Source organism: Toxorhynchites rutilus, chromosome 3 (genome assembly GCF_029784135.1).
Source record: "Toxorhynchites rutilus septentrionalis strain SRP chromosome 3, ASM2978413v1, whole genome shotgun sequence".
Lineage (NCBI taxonomy): Eukaryota > Metazoa > Arthropoda > Insecta > Diptera > Culicidae > Toxorhynchites > Toxorhynchites rutilus.
Genome location: NC_073746.1, coordinates 301,698,013 through 301,718,132, shown reverse-complemented (window position 1 = coordinate 301,718,132; position 20,120 = coordinate 301,698,013). Strand labels below are relative to the sequence as shown.

The following is a 20,120-nucleotide window of genomic DNA, read 5'->3' as shown; positions in this document are numbered from 1 at the left end:
CCCCACAAAGGCTAAAGCTAAAGGAACTTCAACGTTCGCGCGGATCGGAAAAGCGACGAACCCCGACGCGATGCTCGGTGGACGTACAAATTTTCCACCGAGCCTCGGCAACACTCCGCGGTGCACACTAAGGGTTACGGTATAGAAGGATGAATGGAGAGGACCACCACCCCAAAAGTTGGTGGTTCGTACGCTTCACGATGGTTCCGAATTGCCCATGCGATTGCATGATTTAGAAAATGATTTTCGCTATTGTTTTCAGTTGATGAAAAACGCTCGCTCGAAACGGTTTGCAATCGCGGAGACCTCCCGTGCCTTAATCTCGGTGCAGAGAAAAAAAATACAGTAACGATCAAGATGAACCACGGGGAGTGAACTAGATAGTAATCACAAGAGCTGCAGCAGGAAAACTGTTGGTGAATTTATTAGTGAAGAACGCAGTGCTAAGTCACGAAGGTGAAACCATAATGGAGTGAAATGTTCTTCTTCTGAGAGTTACTATAAAACCAAAGTTCCACATTAGAAACAGACAACAGAAAGTTTAAATGTTTTGTGATTTACTGGATTACATTTGCCCACAAAATTCGTCAGCAAAGCCCGAGAAAGATTCAAGGGAGCCTATCCCACAACAGGAGTCGGAGAGCAAGCAGCAAGGCGATAACCACCCCTGCCAGCAACCGATAACCAATCGTCATGGATTACATCGGATATACAATGAACATTTGTTTAATTCTTTTCATGGTAAGCTGATTCTATACTGATTCCTAACAATCTTCGGAAGAACACAACAAACGCGGCGTACGACGCGCCACCCTCAGCGAAGTGCGAAATCTAGGGAAACCATCAAACCGTGGTGGCTTTCGGTAACGTGCCATCGCCAAGAGAAACACAAATTGAACATGGTCAATAGCACAATGGGTTGGTCAATTAATTTTTGCTTTAACAAAACAAAGCCGCTCACTGAGGGGACTGTAATGAACGAGTTCCGATGAGGTTCTTACAATTGATTGAGGATGTTAGTTGTGTATTCATTAACTTATACATTGATTTCGAATGATTATCTACTTGAATATCCTTGGTTACGAAATAAGAACGGCTCGAACGAAAAGTTGGCACCTTAAAATCCAAACATCAAATCAAATATATTCATCCGATATTGACGATAAAGCTCGGATATTCACGATTTGAGCAAGAATTGATACCTTTCGAAAACAAGAAATGGAATGAAATAGAACAGAGTTCCAGTCTTTTTATCTTTCTATCTAAGTGTTGTGAAATTGCAATATATTTACCAAAAAGAATGTGAATTTTCCCGAAATTAAAAAAAAGAACATTTTTTATTATTTATTTGGAAAGCTTGATCAAAAATACACAATTTAAAATGTAACAGTTTCTGCGTTTTGTGAAGAACAAGGGGGATTCTTTTCATTTTCTTTGAAAACTATAACTAAAAAAAATAGTCGTAAAAAAAGTAAAACAGGCCAAAAAATTTTAATTGCACTTCAATTTTATCATACTGTCTTTAGTGGAGACAATCCATATTACACATGTCGTGATGGGAGCTTATACTCCAATTTTCATTTACGACGAGTTAAGTTTTTGTCGAACAAAAATACTTCGAAACGCACTTGTACATAAGCTTGCTCATCTTCTAATCTGCCATTCGGAAATACATTCAAAGCTTTTTATCGGACAACAAAATCTTTAGTAATCTCATGTTGGAAAGACGAAGTTTTCCAGGAACCAGGTCTTATTTGAGAAACATAAATGAAAATTCTACGAGAATAACAATAGAACCCCTACAAACCGCGGAATTGAGTGAGATCACCGCGGATTACGAAAAATTTTTAAAACACACCATTGGTCTGATGATGTGAACGTGATGACCAAAACAAAAGAGCAACAGTCTACCATTCACTGACAAGTTTCGGGAAAGCCTATAGAATTACTAAAGGACTCGCATTTTTGCCCATTATGTCGAAACTAAAAATTAAAGGTTGTCAACTGTAATATTTTCAATCAAATACGAATGTAAGAAATAGTAAAATTATGTATTGCCATCTCAACCATCTTTCCTCATCAGATTTCAATGCCTTGATCTTTTTCTGATTGATATGCTCGCGAATATGCGTGTACTAAGGCCCCAAGACCTTTTTTTGGCGAGAAAAGCTCTAGCCAGAACGGGAAATGAATTCAGGAAATCACGACATGTGTAACGCTAACCACTCGGGTTTGGGAGCCAGAATCACATTATTCTGATCACAGGATTTTCTATGAACGTTACTTTTACATGTCCGTTAGAAATTTCATGCCTAATAACATGTATGTGCTTTAAAAAATTTCATAGAGGAGCTTGGCTAAATTCAGCATAAAGCCCTACCAATTTGGAATCCGTTCGCTTGCAATCGGATATATCTCGGAATCTGTCTGATTTAGGATAAAACTTTATTAGAAGAAAATGGTCTGTATTTATTGTAGTTTTTTGGATACAATTTGGGTTTTTTTTGAAATTTTTACCCTATATGGCCGAGTTAATTTCCCCTGAAAGAGATCCTTAAACGCTAATAATCGCTTGCATAACTTGTGAACTAATCAAGCAAATGGAACTAAATTTGGTATGTGGGGCTTTCAGGGGACAATAAATGTTTCTATGGTGGTCCGACACTTCTCTCCATTTCTAGAGCCATACAAATGAAACACAAATCTCTGCATAACTCGAGAACTAATCAAGCAAATGGAGCTAAATTTAGCATGTGAGCGTTGTTTGGTACGATAAATATTTCAATGATGGTTTGACACCCCTTCTCTTCTGAAAGGGTTGAAGGGGTCCCATAAAAATATTACCCATATTTCAACCAGCCATATTCCAACCAAATATGACAGTTGAAAGTTTTCGGAAAATTCTGAAGGAAAATGGGAGAATTCGGAAAATTGAATTCCCATACAATTACATCCTGACAAGCGTTATTAGTCCATTTGATGTTTGACATTGATCTTTGTTCGAAAGTGTAAATGGATTTTCAGGTGAAAAAACGCACTCCTATATTTTATAACTATATACATAAAGATGGTTCGCCAAATGTGTTGGTAAGCGCAGAACTCGAGGAGGGAATAGTCCGATTTGAGTTGTCTTTTTTTATATTTTCTGTATCAAACATGTACTCCATGTAACGGAGAAACATGTTATTTGCAAGTGATTGAAAAATCTTAAACGAATATTCTCAGCAGGGTCAGCTAATTATAATATAAAATTATTTTTTAATTTTATGAATTTTATTAAATTATGATTTTATAGTAAAACTAGCTGACCCGGCAAACTTCGTCCCGCCTGTCCAGCCTAAATTTCGTTATCCCATTCACGTTTTCTTACTGAGCGCACGTTCATGGGTCCAATCGCAGAACTGTTCATTGATTGTAGAAGATCAATCTACCCTTTAAAATTAACTTTTACTATAAAATTCCTTGTACTTCTACAACAACTCGTCATTATAATATTATTATTAGGTGATTATTTTCAGACACAATTCTCGTTAAAGATTTTCCAACCACTTGCAAATAACATATTTGTCCGTTACATGGAATAAATGTAAAAAAAAATATGATAGAATGAAGACAGCCCTAAATCGGACTATCCCTTCCTCGAGTTTTGCTCTATCGACACATTCGGCGATCCATTTTTGTTTATATAGATAGAAGACAATATAGGAGTGCGTTTTATCACATTAAAATCAATTTCCACTTTCGAGCAAAGATCAATTTCGTTAGCGCAAACATCAAAAATTTTCAATTGTCATGTTTGGTTGGAATATGTTTGATTGAAATATGTGTTTTAATTTTTTGGAACACCCCTCCCCCCTCTATTCCAGAGGAGGAGGTACCATGCAATCATAGAAACATTTCTCGTACCCAAACACTCACATCCCAAATTTGGTTCCGTTTGCGTGATTGATTCTCGAGTAATGCAGCCCCCCTTAGCTAGTGGGGAGGAATGTCAAACCAGCATAGAAACGTGTATTGTCCTTATACCGAAATTGGTTCCATTTGCTTGATTAGTCCTTGAGTTATGCAGAAACCTGTGCTTCATCTGTATGGTAGCCCCCCTCCCCCTTAGAGAGAGGGGAGGAGTGTTGAATCACGATAGAAAATTTGGCTCGATTTGCTTGATTAGTTCTCGAGTTATGCAGAAATTTGAGTTTCATTTGTATGGCAGTCTCGCCTTAGAGAGGAGGGAGGGTGGGGAGAAGTGTCGAATCACCATAGAATCGTTCATCGATCCCTAAAACCTTCATATGCAAAGTTTGATTCCATTTTCTTATTTAGTGAGTAATGCAGAAATTTATGCTTCATTCATATGTCAGCCACCTACCCCCCCCCCCCCCTTAGAGAGGGGAGGGAGGAGTGTCTACTCACTATAGAAATGTTTCTTGCCCTCTAAAACCTTCAAATGCCAAATTTGGCTTCATTTGCTTGATTGGTTTTTGAGTTATGCAGAAATTTGTGTTTCATTTGTATGGCAGCCCCGCCTTCGAGAGGGGGGAGGAGTGTCTGCTCACCATAGAAACGTTTCTTACCCCCTAAAACCTCCACATGCCAAATTTGGCTCCATCTGCTTGATTAGTTCTCGAGTTATGCAGAACTTTCTGTTTCTTTTGTATGGCAGCCCCCCCCCCCTCCTCCTTAGAGAATGGAGAGGAGTGTCTAACCACACACTAGAAACATTTATTGCACTCCAAAACCTTCACATGACAAATTTGGATTCGTTTGCTTGATCAATTCTTGAATAATGCAGAAATTTATGTTTCATTTGTATGGCAGCCCCCCTCCCATTAGAGAGGGGGAGGGGTCTCGCACTATCATAAGAAACTTCCCCGACCCCAAAAACCTCTACATACCAATTTTCATGTCGATCGGTTCAGTAGTTTTCGAGTTCATAAGAATCAGACAGACAGAAAGACAGAAAAACAGAAAGACAGAGGGACAGCATTTCATTTTGATATATATATTTAGATTAGATTGGTTCACTATAAGAGCTATGGCTAAAAACGTTGGTTTTTTTCACGACACTCTCAATAACTTGGAAAAGAAAATATAGAAAAAATACTCATAGTGTATCGTAGTATACTCATAGTTCTTACTATGATAAAATTACCATCGAAAAGTCATTTTTTTTTGGAATTTCCAAATTTTTTTATACGAAATTGGATAATTCTATAAATAGAACAGATGTTGATATGTTTTGTCTTATGAATTTGAATTTACGATTTTATTATTCATCGATTTCATAAAAATATAAAAATTCAGACGGTGAAAATAAGGAAAACATTTTAAAATAATTGATTTACTGCAAGCTGTTGTTAGTTCTCATCAGTATTTTGACAAAGATGCGGAAGCTTTGTTGGAAGCTGCTCACATAGTCCGGACCTGACTTCAAGGGATACCTCCTATCAGTGACTTTTTGGTCAGATTGTGAAAAATTAGTGAAGTATTATTTTTTTTCAAATTTTGTTATATTCGTCCGTGTTTAGGTGTTATGACATTTGGTATTTTAAATGTTCATTCTCACACAATTTTCACCGCTCTACTATCACACTTGGAAATATCCTATGTTTCGGATTTTGATTCCACAACTCTATGTTCACTAAATATGTAATATATCTGTCAAATTTATACCGGGAATTTGTGTTTTTTCCAACGCAGTATGCATTTTTTTAGCTGTATTCAAGAATTGCCTTGAAACAGTACGTTTAATACTCGATATTTTATGGAAAAATCATGAATATAAAAAAAACAAGTACGAACTCAGCAGTACTGTATCTTAAAACTTAATTTGATAATTCCAAAATTTCAAATTATTGAAAAATTGTACCGCAAAACCCTTTAAAATTCTGAAAAAAAAACACATATCACAAACAGGTACATTCAAATGAAAATTTTGTTTTAATGGATCTAAAAATAAAAAAATATATAATTTTTTTTTAATTTGTGGTGTTACACCATAATAGACGTACTTTGAGTATTTTCGGTGATTTGGTTTGGGGCCCCTTTTTACTTCCATACCCGGCCAGGCCTTTATATTATCGCCTTCAAAATAGACCTCTTCTGAAGCAATACACTTTTTCCAACGAACAATCCAGTCATCGAAAACCTTTCTATAGCTGTATAGCTTTCAGATCACGCAACGAATTCGTTTTGATTCAATGCTGTCAAAACGGGACCCACGAAGCGGTGATCTGAGTTTCGGACAAAGGAAGCAGTCACACGGGGCCATCTACGGTATGCATTCCGCAATGACGGAACTACAGCACACCTTCAATACGATTGCTCCCGCATTTGATCTCAATTCCTCCAGAAACATGCTAAAGCAGCGGTTCTTATATTTAATTAGGTTAAGTTGAAATCATTGGGACCTTGAAGGTCTGTTGATATAAACAATAAACAACATTTTGCCCTCTGGAAGGAATCCAAAATGGACAACAACACGATGTCGAAGAAAACAGTCAGCACTTTTCACTTTTCACTTTCACTTTTGACCCACTTTGACGTGTTTTTTCGGTTTCAACTCGGTTGAAACTTTTGCTTTAGCGGTTTGCAGCAATGATGATGCTGATGCTGATGATTGTTCACTCGTTTGCATGTCATACTCGTACACCCATGTTTCATCATCAGTAATTATGCGTTGGAAGAGCGTGGGATCAAAATTTTATCGTTCAAGCATGTCTCCAACGACTTGATTGCGATGAAATTTTTGAAGAAAATTGTGCTCTTTTGGCACTAGTCGTGCTGCGACTTTTCTCTTGCCCGAAATATCAACCAAATCATGACGGTCTTGGTCTCGTGAGAGATATTTAATTCACGGGCTAGCTCTATCAAACCTTAATGACGATTTCCGAACGCTATACCCTCTATTTTGCCGATTTTTTCGTCAGTTGAAGGGGTGGATGGTCGTTCTTGACGTGGCAAATCGTTCATCTGTCCTTGGCCTTCTTCGAATACCTCTACTATACATACACCCGTGTTTTCGACTTAATTGAGTCACGAAATGTATTCTGCAACATTTGGCACAAGAAATTTTGTTTGCAACAACAAATTTCACATAATATGTTTAATCAATAAAATTATGCACATCAAAAATCTCCACGCAAAAAAGTTCTTGTTCTGTAAACAAATTAAATGACAGATAGCGCTCAAAATTGACATTAATATTACTGACAGTAGAGCCAACTTTCAAAAAATGAAAAATGTTTAGCGGGAAGATTTAAAATAACAAATTTCCGGTATATATTCGACAGCATGTATGCAAAATGTGTGCCCCCGAATTATGTAAAGTTCGAGTCTACTTAAGGTATTACGTTCGAAAATGAGCACTTATGCGTATTTAAAAATGAGTAGAGGAACTGGTACAAATTCGGTGCCCCGTGGGTAATTTGGTACCCACCCGGATCTGCGGCGGTAATGAGCGCATTCTGGTGGTGAATAAAAAAAGTGTTCTTGTAACAAACATCAGATGCCAAAAACCCAAAATATCTGTGTTTTTTTAAAAAAAATCAAGTTTTGTTGTTTTTGAAATATCGAAAAAATTTCATGTGCGTCTTTTGAAAAATCATTAAAAATCGAATAGTTAGCCGATTTTCAATATTTAAGTTGATTTGGATCAAGAAATTGATGTTCTTCAACGAATTTGAGTAAGTGTATCGAGATTTTAATCACAAATTTCATAGATTTCATTCCAAAGTGAAAATTCGGTAGTGTATTCATAGTGTTGATGATACACTATGCTAAGTATTGCATATGCCCATGCAGCAAAATTAAATTTCGCCCGATTTGGGGATAAAAACCCACCCCGTCTGACCCGGACCCGGTTGGAAACAAATCGAGATGAAATTTGTTCACTTTTTCTTGAAAAAATCGTTTTTTTGTTCCTCTTTGTTTTGTAAAATTGCATGCTTTTTCGTCAAAGTTGAGTTAATTTACGGAAGATAGTGTACTTCACTTTCATTTTGTATGAAAATGTCAAAAAATACATTTTTCAGTGATTTGAGGACGATTCTTTTAATTTGAAAAAATAAAAAAACATGGGGTGCCAATTTTTTACCCAGGCATCTTGGGTACTCGAATTTGAGTTGTTTCACTTCTATGCTCAAAGCTCCGAGCCAAATCAACATTTTTGAAATCGGTTTGCGGGGAAATGTCCGCAATAGATCCCTTCATAAGCTGACGTAATATGAAGAAATTCCGAGCATTGGCCAAGAGCTAAGTCCAAATGGGGTACCAAATTTGTACCAGTTCCTCAATAGTTGTCTTTTTTTAGATGTTGTAAAGAAGTCTTAGCTTTCCACAAATAATTTATACATCAATTTCAAAGCCTAGAAGTACTCAAATTTACATGCTTCATCATCTACTTCAGTGGGTCATAAATGGGCTATTGTGAATTTCAACGATTCTTCGGCAATTATCAAATGTGAAAAAATTAGGCTACTATTGTGTTAATAGAAGCGCGAGGAACTGCCTACGAAAAAGAGTATTTCTAATCAAACTACTGTTCAGTATTTCTTTAAAAAATCTGGTTAAATTGTTAAACTTTGGAAACATTCGCCGAAAAAAATTGATTGGAAAATGTATGCAAACAATAGATGCAATTCGCTACTACCTTCCGAAACTACCTTCGATTCGCGAAGCGATCATTATCAATTGAACAAGCTGGATGATAAGGCTAATTGGATTTGCTATTGAATTAGTTGGCAAAAAATTGGGTTAGCATAAAAAATCTGAAAAAAACAGAAAAAAATCGAGTTTTTATTTCTTCTCGATATTTTTGTCCACTACATCTACACACACCACGATGTAAATTTATTCGTAAAATATTCCAAAACGTGAGTTTAAGCTTAAAAATGATGTACATCCCACACGCATAAGGGGGGGATTCTATGTACTTTATGTACAAAATACAGTATTTTATTTGTGATGAAAAAATCGGCAATTACTTTTCGAGCAACTCAATATAATATACGACATGACGGATACGTCATCCGCATGCACCTCAATCAATTAACGACAAGCAACAAAATGACCATCAAACCTCCCTCTGTCAGAAATCAGCAATTAATCGAAAACAACCACGAAATTGATATCGTCGGACGATGTCAAGTAAACCATTTCTAACTTCCGCTCGAGGTCCAACAAGCAGCAATAAATCATCTTGCGTGAGAATCGTTCTCGGTATTCAAAGCCCCCACAAAAATAATTAGCACAACCCACTAGGGCCTTGACACTGAACCGGCGCCAAATTTTCGAAAATAATTGAATAAAGCTGGTTTGCCTGCACTCTACCATGCTGCCCAAAATTTGCATTTGTTAATTCCTCAAGACAACATGCCACCGATTTCACACCAAAGTTTGTTCACTCCCCCAAAACGCACTCGCCTAGAACCAGCGCCTTTAATAGAGAAATAAAGCAGCCGAATCTAATTAAGGCAGCAACTTTTATGCATAGGATTAGCATCGCACGAACAATCAAGGGCGCAGCTGCTGAACGCTACTCGTTTTTTTCGCAGATTTCCGTTACCGGCAGCCACTGCCAGTATTACAGCAACCGTGATATCATTCTGACACCACACCAGCTCAAGACCTATCCGGGCAAGATTTTGTACTACCGACCCCACGAGTTCACCACTGGTCCGGGGGTCCTGGACAATGTCGTTCCTGCGCAGCAGGGAACCGCCGTCGGCACCGCCGTGCCCTGGGAGGAGGTGCTAAAGGAGACAGTCTTCCTGGCGCTGAATGATAACAAAACAAGGTAAGCCGGGTGATCTACTGAATGTACGGTATGCTAATGAAAACAACCCATTTGATGATGTTTCCATTCCACCTGCGCCATCAAAGCAGAAAATAAACATAACACCGAACAATGGTGGAATTATATAACTTTTGTCTTTGTTATTACCAACCAAAATTGTATAATATTTAGATTAGAACTGCGGTGCATTAGAAGCAATGATTTGGAACAGTTCCTGAAACTCCCACTTTTGTTTTTGTTTTCTTTCACAGCGCAAAGTCAGTCGATGGCAGCACGACCACCAAGCAGCCAATGTACATTATGCAGCAGCAAAGGGCCATTTACGGTGCGCCATATATTGGCGCTGTGGATTTGAGCGTTCCCCGGTTCGGAGACATTGTGGAGCTGGCCCATGGAAGGCTGGAGAAGGAAAACGACGAGGCGTACTTCTTCATTCAAGACGACGCGAACATTCGTCCGACAGGTCGGAATGTTAGTGCCTTCTGGAAGGTGGAACGGATTCGACACCGGGACGAACTGCGTGGCCATCGGTATGAGCTTAAGTTCACCGTCGCACCTGTGAAGGATTTTATGCTCGATGAAAATGCTATCGTGAATAGAAGTTTCGTCATTAGGGATGAGGATTATCCGCGTTACTTTGGACTATCTGCCCCGAACATGATGATGCCAATGATGAAGAAGAACGATCAATTCATCGAGCGTACCGTGTTCGATCCGATGTTTCCATATCATCCTGCGTTCGGAAGTACCCGATACATTAGACCAACCCAGCCATCGATGACACTCGGGGAGTTCCTCTTCCAGACGCTCTGGTCGGATGAAAGTACCCCAAAACATCATCACCATCCGTACGTATCGAATGGATATCGACTGGGAAATAGAGTGAAATTCCCAGAAAGCTTCACTACAAGTCAGTCAGTTCCGAAGTATTACCATCATATCCACATGCAGCGACCATCAATCGCCCCACTAGCGCCAACTGCTCCCCCAATGCCTCCTCTTTTCAAGGAAACTCACTCTCCAGCACCGAGCAACATTCAGCGAGATTACACCCGATTGGTTGACTTCCGAGGAGCAACTGATAACTATGAAGCTAGACCCAGCACTGAAAATAGTATTGTCTCACAAACTCAAAGACAGTCAACGCCTCTTCTACCGGCGCAACCAACGCACATTCACCATCATCACCATCAGCAGCAACTACAACAACAACAGTCACTGTTGCAAAGCCAGAATCAACCCTTCTATCCACAGCAAAATAATCCGCCACCACTTCAACCACTGCCCCAGAACCTCGTCCAATCAATTCCAATCTTCACTCCACAGAACCAGCTAATGCTGAATCACATTCCCATCTCTCCCAACCACATGATCCAGGTATCCCAGGCTCCGATCGCGATCCCAATTCACCTTCAGTTGCTTCCTCCACAGGGACAGATCTACCCCCAGCAACAGGACACTCTCCACGCAGTTCCAATCCGAATAATGCAGCAAGGGCCGGTTCACCTTTATCCACCACCAAATCCATACCTGGCACCACAACATCATCATCATCATCCAGCCCATGAGACACCCAGCAGATATGTCAACCAATCGCATCAGTTCCCTCAGCACTTCCCCAACAGTATCCCAACCACTTCGAAAGGTTCCATCACATCGCAGGCAGCGAGATATACTCCGAGACCATCAACCAGCCCACAAACAAGCCCAACAGCCTCAAAACCACGCTACGTAGCTTTACCAACGGCCCAAGCGTCACCCGCTGGTTTGCGGGAGAAATTCATAGCCCCAGCATTCCAACCCGCAACTAGCGCCGGTGACCCGCACCGACACAAGCAGGAACAACCAGTCACCACTGGGAATCCACCGATTGAGTCTGCTTCGCCCAAATTTCAATCATTTGGGATAGAAAACGCAGTCACACCAAAGAGCACCACCGATCTGCCAGTATCCACGGCAGCCGACAACTCGTTCACTCCCTCCATTGGCTATTCATCGTCGATACAAAGCAATTTCTTCAGCAACTTCATTGACGAGCAAAGTTCGCCAAGCGATGGTGGAAAATTGTACGCCGAGACGGATCCCTTCTATCACAGAACGCCCGGAACAACGCCGATATCCTTCACTACCGCCAGTCCACCAGCATCTACAGCGGTACCGAACTTTACCGCCAAGTTTACATCACATCCAGCTTCGTACAAAGGTGTTCCGTCGGCCACGATTGTACCGCCTCAAATAGAAACACCAATATCATCAACGCTCAAGAGTTTCCACTATTTCAACCATCACGAAAACTTCGACTTTGTCCCATCGAGAGTTGTCGAGTTAGCGCATGTTAAGAAAGTTCCCAAGAAGCAGGGTCCCAAACGGAAGAACCCAGCTAACAACCACCATCACGTGACCGTTACGAGCCATAAACCGCTGAAGTTTGGCGAGGGTCCAGATTCCGCCACGCATCGACCCGAATCTCAGTTGACCGTCCAGTTGCCACCCCCGGAAAAAGACTTCAATACCTACTATACCAATCCGAAGCAGTATCATAAAGCACACAAACCGAAAAACTTCGTAACCCAGTCTTACACAAGCACGACAACTCCGATCCCAACTTCGCTAACCACGCCAGCATCTACCACGGCCACCACTTCAGCATCCACTGGTGGCGGCTTCACCAATTCCGACTCCACTGAAAAAACTTCCCAATACCATTCGTACGTTAACCACAACTCGAAATCAGATTACGTCGTTACAACCTTACGGCCCCGTTTGGTCATCAAGAACGCTCACAACTCTCCGGCCGCCACGTTCACCGAAAAACCCATACTGAAGTGGATCCCGAAACGTTTCCGCAACAAAACCAGCACCAGCCCGGCAGATCAGGCTCCAACGAGCTCCGTTTCCTTGTCATCTGCTAGCGTCGAACAAGCTTCTTCGTCTTCGTCGGAACGAACGGCCCTAGACGCTAGCAAATCCCAGACACCAGTCACGCAACCTCCCCAGGGAACATCACGCCCAAGTCTGGAGAACAAATTGAACAGACTCCGTGCTTCGCGTGGCCGTTCTCGCTACACCCAACGTCGCGTCACCACTCCGGGAACTCCTTCCGCCTCCCAACATTCCATGAAGTTGCACCGGATGCGAACGAACGGCAGCAGCAGTGGCAGCGGCAGCACCAGCACAACAACCTCAACGATTCGACCAGTCCCAGGAATCACCGCATCCGCTTTCGACAGCAACCGTCTGGATCATCTATCGACAACGGAAGCCGATGATCACCAACCAGAGGAAAGTATCGTGGCGCCGTTCAATATCAAAAACGAGAGCAATGAAAAATCCAAACGTGACACGACCACCGAAGAAGGAGAAGTACTTCTCGCGCAACCGATGACCTCCAAACAATCCGACAGTTTGGACTCAGACTATCAGATGATCAAGGCAACCGTCACACCCGTCGAGACGAACAACAGCAATATGGTGCTGTTCGAAGCCAGTGACGCGTTCACACCAACCTTCCACGAAATCACCATGTCGATCATCAATCACGCCCGCGCTATCGCTAACCAGACCGAACGGGATAGAGATTTCCAGGACATAACGCTTCAAACGAACGAAATTGACCACAAGGAGGAATTGCCGGAGACTACCATTTCGATGTCTGCCTCGATCGTTGTGGACAGCACGAACGAACCACCGATAACGGAGAGTACCGTCTTCAGCGGCGGCGCAGACGAAGAGCAAACGAAAGTAACCGTCGCGGGAAAGAACGATCACGAGGAAAACGGAAGCGAGACCAAGCCGACAGACGACGGGGACAGCAGTAGGAGCGAAACGACTGTTAGTGTAGACAATTAGCGAGGGGGAGGAGCGTGTGATGGCTAGTGAGCGGAGAGAATGAGAGAGCAAACGATATTATAGCTAGTGATTAAGCAAATGATACCAAATTAATTTAATGCGTAACTTATAATATTTATATCAAAGTGAAGGGAGAATAATGGGAAGAGATGACAACCAAGAAGTTAGCTAAGTAATCATCGGAATGAACTCATGTTTGAGAGCGAACAGAAAAGTGTTGGGAAGATGTACCGATATTTTACGACCATCTGAAACTCGAGATTCGAACACAACCGGCGAGCTGTGAGAACTATCGGAGGGAAAATTTGTTATTTTGTTTGTGTCAAAATAAAACAATAATTTATGATTTCCAAATCATAGGCGTTTCAAAGTGCATTCAGATGACAGCTTATACTTCCAGGATCCGTACGGTCAAGACTCAGAGATTCACTTGAGAATAAACATACATGAACAAACTACAATAGATTCTTTATTTTAATAGACGAATTTACGCAAAGCTGAATCAGCTCATGCGACATCTACATTAGAGCTCAGAACCACAAAAGTGAGGGTGTTTGTTTATTTTATGCACTGAAAAGCAAGATTCGGTGGTGATTATTCATTTTATTTCAATTTAGATTCATTTCAGCCATTGAATGTCGTCAGTATATGGTAAGAAAGTTGGAGTTTGGTATATTTACGATGGTTTCAACACGTGATTTGACCAAAGTCATAGACAATCTTCGAAAATTTTATGTTTGACAATGCATACCGGTTATTGATACTAAGAATAATTGCGATGAAATCGATATCATATCAAATTGGCTGATATCATTGATTATGTAGGGGTCGATACGAGAAGGATTTGCAGTATTTTTAGCGCAAAACACCTTATTCATCGTTTACTTAGTTGAAAAAAATTAAAGTTACAATACTTATAACAAGCCATTCCTCGTAATATACATAACACATTGTAAAATGATGATTTTCTAACCTTTTCAGCGTGGAAAGAATACTTAAATTCGAGAAATTTGAAGGAAAATTCGGATTTTTCTAACAAATTTAAACGAATTTCATATTAAAAAAACAAAACATCCTCATTTTACTCGCTGCGCCATCTGGTTGTAAATCCAACGTAAATTCGTCAATTACGATTATTAATTACATCAAGATCTTCCAGGAAAAACTAATGGTATAGATAGTAACAAGGATAGTAGTGAAGAATAAATGATAAGTTTTTAGGAAATTCAGAGAAAAGGTGATCCCTGGCCATTCAATAAAAACAACATTGATGTGTCTGTTTGATGTAAATATACACAAACACTCTCATGAAAACCGACTTGGTGCAAGCCTCAGTCTCGGATTTGAATCATTAGTGAGACATTTAGCCTCCTGAAATGGCTCATCACTTCCTCGGATTTGAAGTTGTAGACAAATTCGCTCATTGATGTGACATCAAGCGTATCAAGCAATACTGCTGCATGTGACATCACCATCTAGTAAGACTCGCTCGCTAGCAGGAACGAGACTATGTGATAGAAAGCGGTTTTTTTGACGTAGAACTACGTCTTTCAGGAAGGGTCCCGAATCAGAAAACAGGTCACGTTTTCATGAAATAAAGCTAACGTTAATAACCATTTTCACTGTGAACGAATTCTCATGATTTGCATACCAATCGAATCGGAAATTCTCTAAGATTTGTTTGATATGCTATACATTACAATTCGCCAATCTCTAAACGGTTTAAATTCATGAAAACTGGAAGAACTTTTTCCCCTACATTTGTTCTGCCGGTTTGTGTGCTAACCCTACCCGTGTTTCGAATGCTTATAACTCGAACATTTTTTAACAGATCGGAAAGATGTTTGCATCAATCGATAGGAAATATTTCTACGCGTCTATCAAAATTAATAAAATTATATTTTTGATGAGATGAACAATTTAATAACTGTAAAATGTCAAGCGTTACCTAAACGCCCCAACTGCCAAGTTTTGATTGGCCCGATTTACGGTCTCCCCAACACAGACTTCAAAGCCTGGGAGCATCGACAGCTTGGAAGTTTTGCTGATTGATCGGGAAGAGATCAACCCAAAAAAAGAAGGGTGGGTAATGTCGGGGACATAACCGGAGTGACGTAGGACTATACAAAGGGGACAGCTTTTGTTAAATATATATTTTAAATATATTGTTTTATTTTCTTCTCCTACGTGAATACCTACCTATCTACCTTAAAAATGGATTAGTTTACTGTTTACTCTTCATGAATATGTTGATGGTTCTGAAAAGAACCTTTGGTGTTGTGTTTTTTTTATCACTCGATATTCCCATCTTGTTCGGTTAAACCTTCCTGTTTAGCTATTGCGTTTGCCACTCGCCACAGCTTTCACAGTTGGAATATTTCTTCCCATCCAGCTTGTGACATGTTGTTCAGTAAATTACATTCAATGCGACGTGCCGGAGAAACACTTTGCCACTCACTGAAACTAATTCTTGCCTTGATGAGCGCCGAACCGAAGCTGCTCTGTTCTTGATGCGGGTTTTCTGATTGTCATGAGCAGCTTTGCAAGCCAACTCGAGCACTCCGACGGCCGAAACTCTATAATCGCTGTTAGGTATACTGGTGCTCCGGCACCAATCCGTTCGGCCTAGTTACCCTTGCGGAGCAATCAGTGAATGCGACCAACAGGGATCTGGAGACCTGCACGGTTCGAGTGAGACTGTGCCTTTCCCTTAACTTGTCCTCCTTTGTTACGTCCACGATGCCGATGCCGTACAACCACACGGGTTTACGGTTTGAAAGAAAATAAGATATTTTTTTGGGGTCCGCGTGTTTTATACTCTAGCGGTGCACACTCACAGGATAGAGACAAATCGGCAGACTCAGCCAGAGGGGCGAGTCCAACGAGACGAACGAATGAGCGTTAAAAGGGAGCGATGGCAAAAAAATACATTCATTACGATTTGTTCGCTCGTTGGATTCACATGCAGGCGAAAAAGGGTCCTTTTCAGGATCACAAAATTATATTCAATCTAAAGAGTTTATTGTTTTGTTATCACTCGATATCCCCATCTTGTTCGGCTAAACCTTTCTTGTGACATATTTTACAGTAAATTACATTCAATGGCACGTCGCATTACCACCACTCAGTATCGGATTGGAGGTAATTTTAACCTGTAATTGAACATTTGCGATGACAGTGGTACAGTGTCGACCTTCAATGTGGGGTCATAATTTGGACCCCGAACTCTATGTTTACAAAAATGTCCAACTAAATATGTCGCATTACTGGTCCGTCCAATTAGCTAAATGTCGAGATAAGTGTAAATTACTGTACTTTCAATCTAGAAGCAATTTAAGAATTGGTGAAAATCAATAAGCTCAGAACAACTGCCAAATTCACATACTCATCATATCCTGACAAACAAATTATGAAAAAATCAATTTGTGTTTTATTATTATTTTGGATATTGTTTTAGAGAGCATTGAACTGTATTTCCTAAACTCTTTTTTGGAAGGTTTAATGGCCCTGAAAAGCGCCTTGTTTTATGGAATGGTTCCAATTTAGAAAACTTAGTACTCGTGGTTTTGAAAAAAAACCATTTCGAACGCCCTCGATGCCGCCTTGTTCTGGATTTGCCACTAAAGCAGTTTGTATAAAGAACAAACTTTTTTCTTCTGCTACCTGATGCCGTTTTGCGATTGCGTTTGCCACTCGCCACTCGCTGCAACTGCCTGTTGTGTTGATGTCTACCGAACCGAATGTGTTCTGTTCCGAATGCGGGTTTTCTTATCGTCGCGAGCAGCTTTACCAGCTAACTCGATCACTTCGGCGGTCGAAACTATATAACGCCGGCTAGGTGGACTGGTGCACTGGTACTAACGCGCTCGGCCTAGCTACTCTTGCGGGGAACTCCAGATCAACACGGTTCGGGCGGGATTTTGCCTTTCCCTTAACTTTTCCTCCTTTACCATGTCCGGACATGGCTGCTTGGGTTGGTTTGTTGATGTGTTGTGATGCGAACCGATGTGGTGTACGGTTTGAACGAGAATGATTGTTACGGCAGCGGAGCGAGGATTTTTAAGCTGACTGGCTGGCTCGAGAATTACGCATGTGTGAGACTGCGACCAATGTTTCGTTCATTTTTTTCTTTTTCTTTTCCAATCGTGGTTCATTCTATTTCGCTGCTGCTCTGGTTGCCCGTTTTGGTCGGTTCGATTTGAGGAGCACAAAATGGACCAATCAAAAATGGGCACAAAGTGCATTTTGACAATGCTTGATATTTCACAATTATTCAATTATTTATCTCAAGAAAAATGAAATGTTATTCGTTATGATAGATGCGTAGATATATTTCCTATCAATTGATGCAAAAACCTTTGCGATCTATTGAGAAATGCTCGAGTTATAAGCGTTCCAAATCTTGCATTTTTTCCTACTTGTTCAGTGCCTAGATTTCCATTTCACCCCCTATATCTTCCGGTTAGACGTAGTCCTACGTCAAAATGATTAATTTTCAAAAGCAGCATTTTCATTTTCATCAGTCTTTATTTTTATACTTTTCAAAACAATACTCAAGGGGGTCTTCGTTGCCACATTGGTTGCGCGTTCGCCCTGTAAGCGATCGATCGTGAGTTTAAAAATCAATTGACCATCTTTGTGTTGTTACAGAATAACTACGTCCACGCAACAATCATCAGCGATGGAGATCGATCCACGGTCGAAATAAGATCGATCATCCACACAACTGTTTTGCTCTGCAAAAAACATCGGGCTGTTGTTCTATTAATAATACAACAATGAGCATATCAACTGTCTCCGCTGTCCGGTGGCCTAACTGGAAAAGGAAGAACTGAAGGAATACTTTTAGGCCTACATAGCTACTGTGTGATGTACCATATGCAATGGTATAGAAGGAATACTCTTACGCTCAAAAATGGCAACTGTGTAGTAATGTGCTATTTATAGATACGACAAAACATGTGACATGTACACTAGGGTGGCAGCGAAAATGGTCATGTCAAACCGACCATGCACATTTTGTTTATTGGTCCAAAAAAATTACCTTTGCAAAGTTTCAGCTCAATCGGACATGATTTAGGGGTGCCTCAAAGCGCTCAAAGTTTTGATTTTTTGATCCTCCAAAATCTTCCAAGGGGGAAGTAAAGGAAATTTGGAAAATCGAAAAAAAATTTTCGATGCCAAATGACTTTAAAATTTCATGCCAAACCGGTATAGTGGTTCTCAGATTTTCGTGAAAAGTGGTAATTTTGTTCCTTATCGCAAACCATTAGATCCGTATTTTTTTATTTTTTCAGTAGGGTGACCATTTTCATTTTAGGGTTGTCCGAAAAATCAACTTTTTCCTCTTTTTTTCCAAAAATTCATAACTTTTGAACTACTAGACCGAATCAGATTATCGACATATCAAATTAAAGCCAATCACCTGGTCTTTTTTGGAAAAATACTACACCTGCAGAGAATTCGAATTCTGTTCCCGTTATTATTGATTTTATTCGTTTTTTATTGTTTTCATTGTCTCGAGATCAAGGGCTCAATATTTTTTTATATTTTTTTCTGAATAGCTGAGATTTTTTCACATAACATATGTCGAAACCAGAGAGTGGTTTTTTTCGTTTTTGAGTTATGATTTTTCAAAGTTAATCAATGGTTCGAAAAATTATTTTTCACTTTTGTTCAAAATTTTCAAAAATTTATTACTTTTGAACTACTGGACCGATTCAGATGATCGACACATAAAATTAAAGCCAATTAGATAGACTTTTTTAAAAAATATTAGACTTGCGAAAAAAAGGGATTTTGATTTTGTTATTATTAATTGTGTTAGTTTTTCATAGTTTAAATGGTTTCGGGACCAGGGATGCTATTTTTTTTATAATTTTCCTAGAAAGCTGAGGTTTTATACATAGCATATACAAAAATCAGAGATATGTTATTTTTCGTTGTTAAGTAATGATTTTTCAAAATTAACATGTTTTCAGTCTTCGTTCAATATTTCTATGCGACTAGACTAGATGCATGCGACTAGAGTCCGATTAATTGGCAAATGTCATTTTTTACAAAGAAGCTTATTGGCTTTATTTTGATATATCAATCATCTGAATCGGTCAGTGATTTTTCGAACCATCGGTTAACTTTGAAAAATCATAACTCAAAATCGAAAAAAACGCCTCTCTGGTTTCGACTTATGTTATGTGAAAATCCTCAGCTTTTCAGAAAAAACATAAAAAATATAGCGCCTTTGGTCCCGATACTATGAAAGCAATAGAAAACGGGCCTGATCACGAACATCACTGTCACAAACGCTTTCACGTCAATTACACTTCACTTAATCTTTTTGTGTCTATCATTATTGTGAAAGAGTTCATTCCCGTTTATGAGAGACATGTCTGTTTCATAATTTCAGGTGTTTGAACGTTATGTAGGTAGAAATAATAAGTGAATGAGATAATATTCCTAAATGGAACGTATGTTTTAG

At 39.9% G+C, this 20,120-nt stretch overlaps 2 protein-coding genes across 2 annotated transcripts in view; one reads left to right on the top strand and one right to left on the bottom strand.

Moving 5' to 3' along the window:
* LOC129778401 (nuclear cap-binding protein subunit 1) overlaps positions 1–20,120 on the bottom strand; it is a 51,208-nt gene that overhangs the window by 24,439 nt on the left and 6,649 nt on the right. The window lies entirely within an intron of this gene.
* On the top strand, positions 247–13,996 carry LOC129778400 (mucin-2-like). The gene is made up of 3 exons (XM_055785282.1): positions 247–741; positions 9,552–9,793; positions 10,045–13,996. The coding sequence occupies exons 1-3, from the start codon at positions 694–696 to the stop codon at positions 13,640–13,642; spliced, it is 3,888 nt and encodes a 1,295-aa protein (XP_055641257.1). The 5' UTR covers positions 247–693; the 3' UTR covers positions 13,643–13,996.

Excerpts from the sequence above, each read along its gene's own strand:
- LOC129778400 (XM_055785282.1), top strand. The coding sequence starts at position 694 with ATGGATTACATCGGATATACAATGAACATTTGTTTAATTCTTTTCATG. Across the intron at positions 742-9,551 it reads TTTGTTTAATTCTTTTCATG|ATTTCCGTTACCGGCAGCCA; the intron begins GTAAGCTGATTC and ends TTTTTTTCGCAG. Across the intron at positions 9,794-10,044 it reads CTGAATGATAACAAAACAAG|CGCAAAGTCAGTCGATGGCA; the intron begins GTAAGCCGGGTG and ends TTTCTTTCACAG.